This window comes from Chlamydotis macqueenii, chromosome 16 (genome assembly GCF_036417535.1).
Source record: "Chlamydotis macqueenii isolate bChlMac1 chromosome 16, bChlMac1.mat, whole genome shotgun sequence".
NCBI classification, from domain to species: Eukaryota; Metazoa; Chordata; class Aves; order Otidiformes; family Otididae; genus Chlamydotis; species Chlamydotis macqueenii.
Genome location: NC_141571.1, coordinates 6,188,895 through 6,201,041, shown reverse-complemented (window position 1 = coordinate 6,201,041; position 12,147 = coordinate 6,188,895). Strand labels below are relative to the sequence as shown.

Below are 12,147 nucleotides of genomic sequence, written 5' to 3'. Positions count from 1 at the left end.
TTGGCTTTACAAGGTTTGAAATGAGCAGTGCTTCTGCAAGGGCAGGACTGCAGCCCTCTCTGCAGCGTGGACCTGGGGCAAAGCCACAGGATGAGCATCCAACCCGCCCAGCCCAGCAGCCTCCGGGGCAGCCCCAGCCCCACACAGGACAGGGGATGCTCTGACAGAACCGCCACCACAGCAAATCCCTGGTGGGTGCCCTGCTCCTGCTTGGTTGTGGCAGCAGGGACAGCCCTGCCAGACCCTTCAAAATCCAGAAGGACACTGGCTCTGTCTGGGCAGGCCTTGGTCACTGGGAAGAGGCATGGACCTTCCCTCCCGGTCACGGCTGGCAGCAAGGAGCTGGTTCACCCTGCTAGCCTGGCTCCCCAGCCCCTCTCCCGTGCTTCCTTGGGAAAGCATCCCTTCCCTCCGCTCGCTTTCCCAGTAGACAGCAGGTTCTCACCTTGAGGGGAGTGGAAATGGCAGCTGGAATGTGGGCTGGGGAAAAAAAAAAAAAAAAAAAAAAAAAAAGGGAAGAAAAAAAAAAAGAAAGCCTTGAGGCTTGTCCAAACCTACTCATGTTTATATTGGAGCCTGCGAGTGACATCAGAGCAGGGAGAGTATAAACAGCAGCAGGACCTACGCGGGGCTTTAAATCCCGGGAACACGCCGCTGCCTCCAAACTGCCCGGGGGGTGATGTGCTGAAGTGGCGAGGGGAGAGCAGCATGAGGCTCCAGCTGGAGAAGCAGCTCCTCTTCCTCTCCCTGCTCTGCATCCTCTCCAAGGTAAGGGAGATGGGGCACCGGGGCGGCTTTAGCCTTGCTCGGGGAGGCACCCGCTTCTTGTAAAGTGAGATGCAGGGAGGACTGGGGTGTTACAGCGTCCCTGCTCAGAGCCCGGTGGCTGTATTTACGCAGTCCCACAGGGGCAAAGCTGTTGTCTTGGGAGAGATTTGAAATCGAGCAGCGGGGTCTTAACATCCATGGGCCAAAGGCGTTGGTTGTGCAAGGAATGACAGCAATGCGCTCTGTTTGCTCGCGCCCCTGCGGCTCTCCCGCGCCCGGGGCTGTGGTATGCGTCCCCGAGAGCGAGCGAGCAGCAGCTCGGCGGTAGCAGCTCCTGCAGATCCTTGGTCCCTGCCCAGGCTCCCCAGGCTGGGGGCCAAGCAGCCAGCACCGGCCTCGGCGTTACTCAGCTCTCCTCCCTCCCCAGGGATGCTCAGGCAAAGCCAATGTCTCCGACAGGATTTGTGCTGTTGTAGTGATTTTTTTTTTTTTTTTCTCTTTTGGACTCTGTGTGAAAATAGTTCCCTGTGCAGAGAATAGGAAAGTTGAAAAGTTTGGGGTATCTCAGCTCCAACTTCTTCTAATTGCTGCTTGAACCCCAAGGCAGACCTTCTGCAAGCAGGGACATCGTGGCAGCGTCGTGCCTGTTTGACTCCTTTCCCAGAGAGTTAAGATCTCTGATGGGAGCCACGTTGTCATCTAAAGACAAGTTAATTACAAAGAGCAGAGGGAAATGGATTAATCGAGTTGGCTTGGCTAATCTTTCTAAAGCATTTGTTTGTAGTATCAGCCTCCAGACAGATGAAAAATGCCCTTGGCCGCCTGGGTAAGCTGTGAACAGAGAAACGACTCCTGCCCCAGGTGCTCGTGAGTGCCTGGAGAATCACCAAGGGCCCTCGTGCCTCCAGCCCAAAGCTGGCCACCACAGCCCATCCTTCGGTCCCTGCCGCGAGCCTCTGGCTTCTGCCACACTGATAATGCTGCTCCTTGATAAAATTGGAACGAGAACCAGATTGCTCAGTCCATTTGGATATACTTTACCTCCTGGTACTGACATTTCTACAGGCCCATGAAAAACATCTGAACTCCTGCAAATGGAGAACAGATAGCGCACCAGTACCCACCTTCTCTGTCTAACTGGTCACGTCAGACCTGATGCTACTAGGAGAAACTAAAAGAGAAAGAAAAATGATATCTAAAAACCACATGGTCCAGCTGAACCCTCAGCAGAGACACCAGTGTCTGGACCATCACAGGGCTGAATTTTTTGGTTGCACATTTGCTTGCTGCCCCGCAAGCAGAGTGGTGGGGCTGCCGGCCGGCGGCTCGGAGCTGCTGTGGGGGGCTCACTGCTGGGCACACTGTCAGGCCAGTACTGGCAAAGAGCTCACGTCCAAACCGCAGAGCCAAACCACTTGGCTTCAGGCCCTACCTGCAACAAACCCTGTCAGGTGTGACATGATGGGAGCATGAGTGCTGCCCACAAAAGCTGGTTGTGCCCGGGTAATTGTGTGAGCAGAATGAGCCACCGATACAAACACCTACCTGTCCGGGTGAACAGCCGGGCACAGCCCTGGCAAACAGCCGTGGTGCACAGCCCTACCGAGGTAATGGCCCAGTCCAGCTGGGAGGCGAGATGCAGCTCCCAGTCCCCCAAACCGTGCCCATCTCAGGGCTCCTGGCCCAGCGGGGTGGGTGCTGCAGGCAGGGAGAGGCAGGCGAGGCAGCAGGACCGGGGAGGGAAGCAGGGAGGTGCCTTTGGCTTCGGCTCCCCCCCGGCCAGTGCGATGCCCTGCTTCTTGCCAGGGATGGGAGGTGTCAAGATGCTTGGAGTGAGGTGCTGGGCCCTCACCGTGTGCATTCAGCCCCTGCGACGCCACATCTCCAGCTGGGCACAACCCATTGCCCCAGCAGCGGGTGTCAGGGGAGGCTGCTTCCTCCCCCTCTCTCCTTCCGGGGCTACCAGCCCCGTTAAATGACCACCACTACCTGGGACGTTGGTGTTGCAGCTCCATCCTCCTCCTTTCCATTCAGAGTAGTGGGGTGTTCAAATTCCCACCCTGCAGAACCCTGAGCACCCCTGGTTCTCCCTGGTTTCCATGGGTGCCCATCACGCTGTGCCTTTAGAAGGCAACGGCTTTCCAGGCTGCTCCGTTTCAGAGTTTCACCAAAAATCTGTCCCCATGACTGAGAGAGGATTACCTGTCAGTCCCAGTGAAAAAGCAGCTGTTACCCAAAAAACAAGATGTGTTGGATCAGAAATGGCTTTGCCTCCACAGGTGTGTGCCCAGCTGTGCCGGAGGCCATGCTACTGCCCCTGGGTGCCACCCCGCTGCCCCCGCGGGTCCCCCCTGGTCCTGGATGGCTGCGGCTGCTGCAAGATCTGCGCCCGGCGCCTGGGAGAGCCCTGCGACTTCCTCCACGTCTGCGACCGGAGCCAGGGCCTCGTCTGCGACTACAGCGCAGCGCCCACAGGGACAGGAGCCACCTGCAACTGTGAGCACAGGGGTGCCCGCTCGCCCTGGGGATGCCCCCCAGCCCAGCACGCACCAGCCAGGGCCCCAGACAGCTCCAGGCACCCCTCACTGCTTTCGGGGAAGCTGTTTGGGCTCCAGTAGCAGCTTACCTGAGGCTGATGCACGCAGCTGGGCTGCAGGACGGAGCTGTGGCTCCAAGCCAGCTCTCATGCCATTCGCCAACTGGGGTTTCAGAGCGGGGATGGACACAGGGGTCCCGAGGATGCTGCAGTCATCCTGCGACTGGAGCCTGGGGGTCCTGCAGAGGAATTTCAGAGAAACTTTTTCTAACCTTAAAATCCTGAAAGGCAGGGTCAGAGCCAAAGGCGGAAGGTTTCTCAGCAATGGTGAGCTGCTGCTCTGAAAACAGAGATGACAAGAGGAGGCAGGCACGAGGAGGAGGTTGGGTGACGCATGCACTGCTGCACACCCACCCACACACCTCTCAGTCACTTCTGTGGCCCCCCAGTTCAGTCCCTTCATGCCAGCCCCAGTTTCCCCCAGCAGTCCCCTCTGCCGTCCACTCCTCTGTCACTTTGTCCCTGACGGGCTCCCCGGCTGTTGCTTGCAGTTGAAGATGTCGAGGAGGGCTGCGAGGTGAACGGCCGAGTCTATCGAGACGGGGAGGTTTTCCAGCCCAGCTGCAAACTCCAGTGCCGCTGCCTGGACGGGGGCTTCACCTGTGTCCCGCTCTGCCAGGAGGACGTCCGGCTGCCCACCCCTGACTGCCCCTACCCACGGCGCGTGGAGGTGCCGGGGAAGTGCTGCCCAGAGTGGATCTGCGAAGCCCGGGACCGGCACCTCCTCCAGGATGCTGGGGCAGGTAAGATGCAGGACATGTCAGCGAGGGGATGCCCACGCAGGTCTCTGGGGATGGTCCCTTCATCCCAAACCATCAATATCAACAGGAGGCACCTCGTTTCCCCGCCATGCAGGGCTATGCATGCTGCACAGCAACCTGGCTCCAACCACCCTTTTTCCCCCCTCATCTCTTTTCATCCAGCCCCCGGGGCAGTGTCCCCGCTGCTGCCATACCCCTGCCAGGAGTGGGGCACGGAGTGGAGCGCCTGCTCAGCCTCCTGCGGTGTGGGCTTTTCTACCCGCATCTCCAACCAGAACCGCTACTGCAGGCTGGAGACTCAGAGGCGGCTCTGCATGGCCAGACCCTGCCCGGCTCTGCCGGCAGCATCCCCGGCGGTAAGTGAGGGCTTCAGTGAAGCTGGTCAACTGGTTCAACTGAGAAAGGGAAACGCCAGCCAACAGGAGCCATGGGACCCCCGATTACCCGTGGGCACCCCATCACCGCTCCCCAGCCATGAGCTGACTGCGTCTCAGGGGTAGATAAACCATCTCCTGAAACTGTGGTTGGAAAACAGCTATCTGATGGCAAGTGCAGGCCTGAATTTTGAGGTCTTTGGATGTTCAAATCCAAGAGCACCATGGATCCCATGTGACCCTGAGACACACAGGTGGGCTCGGCATGCCCCTAAGGCTGGAGATGCACCTGGAGCTCCCGCCTAGCTCCCCACATACACACGAGTGGCAGGGCTCCGCCATCCCTTTAATGAGCCTGGCACAGCCCCAGTGCGGATGCGGTGCAAAACTGTCCCACTCACACGCAGCTGGCACTTTCCAGGGCCAGGCCCTTGCACTGCCACATGCCCCTGCTCCCTAGACGTGGGGACCGCCCCACCACCCCACTCCATCTCTCCGTCACTCTCTGCTCTGCCTTTCTAGAGGGGAAGAGGAGGTCGTTTGTAGCCGTACCTACCCTGGTCGCATCCCGGAGCCAACGCCTCGTCCCGGCAAAGAGTCTGGCACAAGCCCACGGCACTGTGGTTTCGGCAGAGATGGAGGATGCATCCCTTGGGAAACTGGGGAAGAACCGATGGACTTTGGCTGCAAAGGAGGGTGGAAGCAGAGAACAAGACCCCAGTCTCTCACAGCACCTGCCCCCTCTGTGCACCGCACTGCCCCAGGCAGGGTTATTGGGCAGCATCCCTGAGTTTCTAAGGCTGAACGAAATGGGACATGGGGAAACCCTTCCATGAGCATGAATCCGTCTGAGAAACTGGGAATTGGTCCTTTCCTGGTTCCATGGGGATTTTGGAGAGGTGATGCTGCTCCTCCGCTGAGCATCACACACACAGCTCTGCTCTGCAGGGGCTGCAAAGGAGACCACATCCAACACGGGGATGTCCAAATCTCTGGGGGGGACCCCTTACACCCCAGCCCGCCGGAGAAGGAACAGCCACGTGGGACCACGCACCACAAGTCACCATCGCACTGGGCTGCACAGCTCGACCGTGCACGAGCTCAGCCGTCCCACAATACCCACCCCGCAACCCAGCAGCCACCATCCTGGGCATGGGCAGAGGCGTCCTCCTGATGGCATCTCTAATCCACCTCTCCAGAATAAACACGAGCCTTCCTGCTCCGCCTGGCCTCCTCCTCTCCAAAGCGCTGGCGGTTTGGCAGGGCTTCGGCGAGCCAGGAGCTCAGACGCAGGAGACGCTGCAGCACCAGACATACCGCCTGCCATCCAAGCGCCTACCCCGCCAGCCAAGGCCGAAAGAAAAGCAGGAAAAAAAAAAAAAAAAAAAAGAAAAAAAAGAAAAAAAGAAAATGCATCGCAAAGATGAGTCGGGGCCGTCTCCCCACGGGCTGGAGCTGCTCCAGCTACACAAGAGTCTGCGCGGGAGAGCTGCTCGGCAGCTCTGCCTTTACTTTCTCACAGAAATAATTCTTCTGGACAACGGAAAAATGAAACCCAAATGCCCTCTAACGGCCTCGCACAAGCATGCCGAGGGAACGCACATCCCACAGCGGGGCGAGAAAGGCGGTTTAGCTGATGTGTCCAGCCGAGATCCGGACAGTTTAGATGCGTATTCGTGGAAGTGAGAATAAAGATGTGCTCGTCTAGGTGTGGAGCGTGTCTGTGCAGGGTGAGCCCTCAGAGCCCTGCTGCTCTCGGCCAGCTCGGCTGCTGCAGGAGGGCCTGACCCAGGACAGGGCAGCGCGGAGGCACTTCAATTCAGGCTGCTCAAAATAAGAAAAGAAAGAAAAAAAAAAAGTGAAAGCACTGAAAACATTATTACAGTATATTGTATCCTGGATTGAATTCTGCCCCCTTGCCCCACATCTCTTCTGCTGCCCCCAGACCAGGATTTCCCTGGCATCGTGCCACCACCGTCAGCAGCTGAGTGCCCTCCCAACCCAGGCCAATGCGATACTGGGGCAGATTTGGGGCTAAAGGCTGAATGGCAGACGGAGCTCCCCTCTCTCTCGTCCAGGGGAAAACCCCCCCACAAACAGGGAGAAAGGCAGCAGGGCCAAGGCAGCCGCTCACCCACTCCCCTGGCCCCTGCAAGTGCTGAAAATAAAATTAATATCAAGGATGCTTCTCAGTCTCCTCTTTGCGGGGGGGAGAAGGGGGGGAAAAAAAAAAAAGTCTCACTGCTCATGCAGTGAAACATCGCTTACAAAGACAATTATTTACTGTGATCATCTGGTGCTCTGCCCAAACACAAATCATTAATTCAGTTTGAAACAGGAGACAGTGAACCTCTGGCAGGCAGCAAATCGCAGAACGAAGGTCTGTGGCTTTTGTCGGCTTTTTTCTCTCTGTGATGGCCGTGCCAACAAAGCGGTGACACGAGGTTCATGTAGACATTAAAACCACAACGTTCCTTGATTGACATGGATAAGACATGTCCTGTGTACTGAAAATCCTGGTTTTAAGCCAGTTCTTGTTTCAGCACGGTGGGACACGGCCACCAAGGCTGGGGGAGCTGCTGGCAGGGAGCGCTGCCAGGGCTCTCGCCCCCTCCCAAATCCTGCCCAGCCACCTCTGGGTGACAATAAAAACCAAAAGGTCACTTTTTAAGAAGCAACCTGCAACTCTCATCTCCAACAGAAATGACTCAATGCACCTCTGCTATATTTTTCTTCTTTTTTTTTTTCCTGCAAAATGTCATTTCTCCCTGATTCACTAAGTAGAAAACATCTAAATAATGAATTAAGGAATCCAAATAAATCAGAGTTATTTTTCCCTAAGAATACAGGGAAATCAACTCCTGCAATTCGATTGCCAGTCTCACAATATTTACTGTTCCCTCTAAAGCCCTGCTGCCCTGGAAACACGCGGTCATTAGGGGATCACGTTTACTGCAGACTCTGATGCCCTGGGTCCCGGGCTTCGCCTGTTCCTTTGGGGCAGCAGGTAAATACTCGGCCATCCGCAGATGGTTGTGGTCACCTGTAAAGATTAAAAAATAATTGCAAAACTAGAAGATATTTCATCCCCGTCCCCAAGGCATACTGCCACATCTGCACACATGAATGGCGCGTGGTTTGACAACCGTATTCCCGAACCAGCAGCGCACAACACATCAAGGCTTGTTGCAGCGCAAGCACACGCAGCAGCTGAAGGAGAAACCGTGCGCTGCTGCATGAGTAAGCCACGTGCACCTGAATTTTTTTTTTTTCCAAGCCGTTCTCATGACCAATGACTTTTAAATGCATGGAGTTGGCTGAGAAGGGCTGGATGAGCCTCTCGTTAAAGCTAAACGTTTTCAGAGACCTCCCTGAGCATGGGAGTGCAGTGCTGAATAAGAAAATAGATCAAGGTCTGTTTTTTGCTGTTGGTGAAGAGCCTTGAACTGGTTCCCTGAACACTCATTGCACAGGTTACAGGTTTGCCGCCCGCAGGAGCCATCCCAGCCCTGTGCTCCTGCGCTGCCCTGGATGTGCTGGCATCAGCATCGCCTGCCGGAGCCCGGTACCAGAGAGGAGCATCCTGACAGGGGATGCTCGAGCAGAGCTGATCACCTCTATCGTGAGTGAAATCATGGGTCAAGTGAACACCTCAAGCACACAGGGGAGAGGAGCCGTGCTGCTGTGCGTGTGCCTCCAGTGCAACTGGGGAGCAGATGTGGAGGGCATAGTGCTCCCCAAACCCTGCCCTGCTCCTCCCTTCCCATGGGAGGATGCACCCAGCCCCATGCCCTGGTTTTGGGGACAGATAACGTTTTCCCTACACTGTTGGGAGCAGCTTCCCCATGATGACAGCAGTCCTCCCAGCCAGCTGCTGTCTCTGCCTCAGTTTCTCCACTGGCTGATGCTCTGGGACAAAGGAGGCTGCTCCCAGTTTGCTCCTCTCATCACCCTGCACTTCAGCACCTCCCTAAAGTTGCTCCGCAAGGGCCACCCCAACCCCAGGCTGCAGGGGCAGCTGAAACCCGGGGAGGCGAAGGGAGCAGGAGTGGGGCAGGATGCAGGACTGCTTTCCCGAGGGGTGAACCCCCAGCACCCCCTCCTCTGCTGCTGCTCTGGGAGCACAGACCCACCAGAAAAGCCGTACCCACACCCCGTGGAAGCAGATTTTTAGCTTCACCTCTCAGGGCACGCCTGTAGCGGCTAGGTGGTACCATGTAGGCAGGAAATATACAGGCTTTCCCATCGTTTACTTGCTCCAGCAAGCACTTTTTGGAGTCAATGCACAGATACTCACAACAAGCAGCTCGGGCAGTCAGGCTTCCCTACGCCAGCATGGTCCGGCGGGACGTTCGGCTGCTCCCAGGGAAGGGCAGTCAGGACGGCTCGGCAGGACTCACCCCACTCCTTCCCCACGGGCGGATGGGACGCCAGCCTCTTCTCACCCCCTGCCCCAGATTGAGTTCCAGGAAAGCAGGTGGCTGCAGCCCTTCCTGTGCCCAGCCCTTCACCTGAGGTTGTTTTCCCAAGGTCATTTCCCTATGGCTTGCCGGGGTGAAGTTTGTCCCTTCTGATCGCTGCCCTGTTTACTCCTGCGCCTGGAGATAAAAGTCATTTCTGGCATCGTTTGTGCAGCAGCTGCTCAGCAGCATAACCGTGGGCTGGCTTTCCTGAGAGGTCCTCTTTGCGTTGCTGGTTCTCACTCCTGTCCCAGCCTCACGGTACCGAGGCGTCTTCTGAGTGACATCTCCCGTGCCAGGGAAGGCAGGGTCCCAGCCTGCCTCACATCATCTTCCCGCGTGGGTCAAAACTGCTTAAAGGAGGGAGAGGAGAGGGTTTTTCTATTTGGGGAGGGACGTAGAAGCAGGCAGCGGGAGCGGGTCATTGCCGTGTGCCGTAGGGAAGGTGCCCGCTGGCACCGCTGCTGGAGCAGGGCTGGCAGCTCCCACTCCATGGGAAGCTGCCGATCTCTGTCTTACCCCGATTCCCAGCATTTCTGGATGGACAGGAGCAGCGGGGCTGGGAGAAAGGGTGTCAGGAGTGGAAGGAGCGGCTCATGGGGTGCAGGCTTCCAGCCCCTGGTCTGTAGGGATGGGGGGTTTCTCCTTACCCGGAGTGGGACAGAACAGAAGCCGGCTGAAAGCTTTGGCCCCGGTCATGAGACATTTCCCACCTGCCCCTCTCCCGCCTCCCTGCTCCCTTCCTCCTGCACCCTCCAGGCACGCACGCAACCGAAATAGCCCAGTCCCTGGCGCCCGGCTCAAAATATCTCAAGTGGGCTGGCAGCAGGCACCAAGGGAGTGGCGGAAGCTGCCGGACATCAAGGCGCTCGGCCAAGGCGGCCCTCGCCATATCCTCCCCACGCTCCGGGGGACAGCCCTGCACCCCAAACCCCCCGGCTGGGGCCCAGCAGGAGCAGGGAGCAGCCACCGCCTGTGCCGGGAAACTGGGACTGGTTCTGGGCAAGGTGCTCCCGTGTTGCTCCACCCCTGCTACGGGCAACGGGCACGGCTTCACCACGCACCGAAACCTCCGAGAGCCACCACGACCAGCACCGCCCCAGGAGCGGCCACCCCCCCGTGGGCAGGGTTGGGGCACCAGATGGCCACCGAGGCTCTCAGCCCGTGGCCCGGCAATGGCAGCGGGACCCTGTGCCCCGTGGATGCCGCCTTCGCCCAGCGCTTCCTGCCCGCCGTCTACCTGGTGGTGATCCCGCTGGGGTTGGCGGGGAACGGGCTGGGGCTGTGGCACCTCTGCACCGGGCCCCGGCACGGCACCCGCCATCCCCTGGGCCTGCTGGTGTGCAACCTGGGGCTGGCCGACCTGCTGTACGTCAGCACGCTGCCCTTCCTCGCCAGCTACTACCTGCGGGGCAGAGCGTGGCTCTTCGGGCACGGCTGGTGCCGGATCACCCGGGCCCTCTTCCACCTCAACCTCTACGCCAGCATCGGCTTCCTCACCTGCATCAGCGTCCAGCGCTACCTGGGCATCGTGCACCCGCTGAAGGCGCGGGGCAGGTGCCAAGGGGCAACCTCTTCAGTGTGGCTCAGCATGATGGTCTGGATGTGGGTCATTGCACAGGTAGCTCCCGATTTCACCTTCAGCAAGATGGATGACATGGGGACGCAGTGCCACGACACGACAGGGCGCAAGAACCTGGGTGGTTACTTGCGGTACACCACAGTTATCACTGTGACCGGGTTCGTCATCCCATTCCTCATCATCATCGGATGCTACTGCCACGTGGTGGTGGTGCTCTGCAGGAATGACACTGTGGACCTCAGCCTCAGGAGAAGAAGCATCAGACTGGTGATTCTCGTGATGGTCCTCTTCTCCATCTGCTTTCTCCCCTACCACATCTTCAGAAACCTCAACTTGTTGTCTCGAGGCTGGCAGCTGCAAGGGTCCTGCACACAGGCTTTAAAGAACATCTATGTTTCCTACCAGGTGACCCGGGGCCTGGCCAGCTTCAACAGCGCCCTCAACCCCCTTCTCTACGTGATGACCAGCGAAGACTGCATGTCACGCATGAGGACCATTCGCCAAAGAGCTGGCCAGTCCCTAGGGTCCACCTTTCAGAGGAGAGCTTCTTGTCAGGTGGATGAGAAGAAGATGAGCATCATTCTCTGCGAGCAGGAGGCTTCTGATGAGCTTTGAGGTACCCAACACCCCCTCCAAAGGATGCACCACTTCAGTTTGTGCTTGGCCTCTTCTCAGGAGCAGCCCCCACACCTCGATGCCTGTTTTGCAGAGATGGTGACTGCAGCACCACTGGCTCCAGTCCCACACAGGGGATAGACAGGACTGCCAGCATCAGAGAGCAAACCAGGACCAGGTTTTAGAGCAAAGCTACTCATCCCAACCGTTTTGCCTACAGTACACCTGGAGATGGAGAGATAAGTGTTGCGTTTACTTGAGTCCCAAAGTATCCTCAGTCCAGCCTCCGCTGCAGCTGTCCAAGCCGGTTAACGTTCCCCTGGTTCCCTGGCCGCTCATCGAGCTCCTCAGTGGATGAGGGACGGGGGTGAACGATGCCTTGTCCCCCGCTGCACCCCCTCTGCCCCGCTGGACATGGGTTGGAGACAGGATTCCCTCCTGCACCTGAGGAGAGGGCACTGGTAATTAACCACCAGCATTGCAGGACAGCTGAGAGGGTGAGTTTTTGCAGGGGGTGGGGGGAAGCGCTTTGTAATTGGAAATATTCATAAAAATATCAGGTTTTAAATACATGACTAAGCTGTGCCAGTTCCTGAGTTAGCTGTTCCTGGTGACTGAGCTGCTTCAGGATCTGTGTTGTCCTCCACTGCCCACCTCCTTCGCAGAAGGAAAAAAAAAATTCAGCATTACTCACTCTCTTTTGGAAGACCATAGAGCAGACAACAACAAATTGACATTTTAAAAAGTTTCTGGAGGCCGTTAGCTGGGGTTTTTTCTTGCAAGGCGAATGGCTGCAGTAGCCTGAACCGCTGCTTTCAGCAGGCAAATCCCAGTAGTTTTGAAATCCTCAGGTGGGCGGCTGCATCTTAATCTTGCACCCAGCCTGGTGAGGGGATCAGACATGTCTACTAAAAATTAGACATTAAAAAAAAAAAAGGAAACAGAAAAAAAAAAAGAAAAAGAAAAAGAGAAGCAGCGCCAGTTTGAAGGC

General features: G+C 57.3%; 2 protein-coding genes and 1 long non-coding RNA gene across 3 annotated transcripts; 2 read left to right on the top strand and 1 right to left on the bottom strand.

Moving 5' to 3' along the window:
• Nucleotides 1-634: 634 nt before the first annotated feature.
• CCN5 (cellular communication network factor 5) lies at nucleotides 635-6,682 on the top strand. The gene is made up of 5 exons (XM_086760623.1): nucleotides 635-768; nucleotides 3,048-3,264; nucleotides 3,856-4,107; nucleotides 4,288-4,481; nucleotides 5,022-6,682. The coding sequence occupies exons 1-5, from the start codon at nucleotides 709-711 to the stop codon at nucleotides 5,043-5,045; spliced, it is 747 nt and encodes a 248-aa protein (XP_086616749.1). The 5' UTR covers nucleotides 635-708; the 3' UTR covers nucleotides 5,046-6,682.
• Nucleotides 6,683-6,759: 77 nt separating this feature from the next.
• LOC147598701 (uncharacterized) lies at nucleotides 6,760-9,630 on the bottom strand. Its single transcript, XR_015260367.1, has 2 exons — nucleotides 8,797-9,630; nucleotides 6,760-7,542 (listed from the first exon to the last, which is right to left on the bottom strand). It is a non-coding gene; the product is annotated as an uncharacterized LOC147598701 (long non-coding RNA).
• A 276-nt stretch (nucleotides 9,631-9,906) lies between these two features.
• Nucleotides 9,907-11,265, top strand: LOC147598700 (P2Y purinoceptor 1-like). Its single transcript, XM_086761012.1, has one exon. The coding sequence runs from the start codon at nucleotides 10,101-10,103 to the stop codon at nucleotides 11,154-11,156; it is 1,056 nt and encodes a 351-aa protein (XP_086617138.1). The 5' UTR covers nucleotides 9,907-10,100; the 3' UTR covers nucleotides 11,157-11,265.
• The last annotated feature ends 882 nt before the right edge of the window (nucleotides 11,266-12,147 follow it).

Excerpts from the sequence above, each read along its gene's own strand:
- CCN5 (XM_086760623.1), top strand. The coding sequence starts at position 709 with ATGAGGCTCCAGCTGGAGAAGCAGCTCCTCTTCCTCTCCCTGCTCTGC. Across the intron at positions 4,108-4,287 it reads CCTCCAGGATGCTGGGGCAG|CCCCCGGGGCAGTGTCCCCG; the intron begins GTAAGATGCAGG and ends CTTTTCATCCAG. Across the intron at positions 4,482-5,021 it reads TGCCGGCAGCATCCCCGGCG|AGGGGAAGAGGAGGTCGTTT; the intron begins GTAAGTGAGGGC and ends CTGCCTTTCTAG.
- LOC147598700 (XM_086761012.1), top strand. The coding sequence starts at position 10,101 with ATGGCCACCGAGGCTCTCAGCCCGTGGCCCGGCAATGGCAGCGGGACC.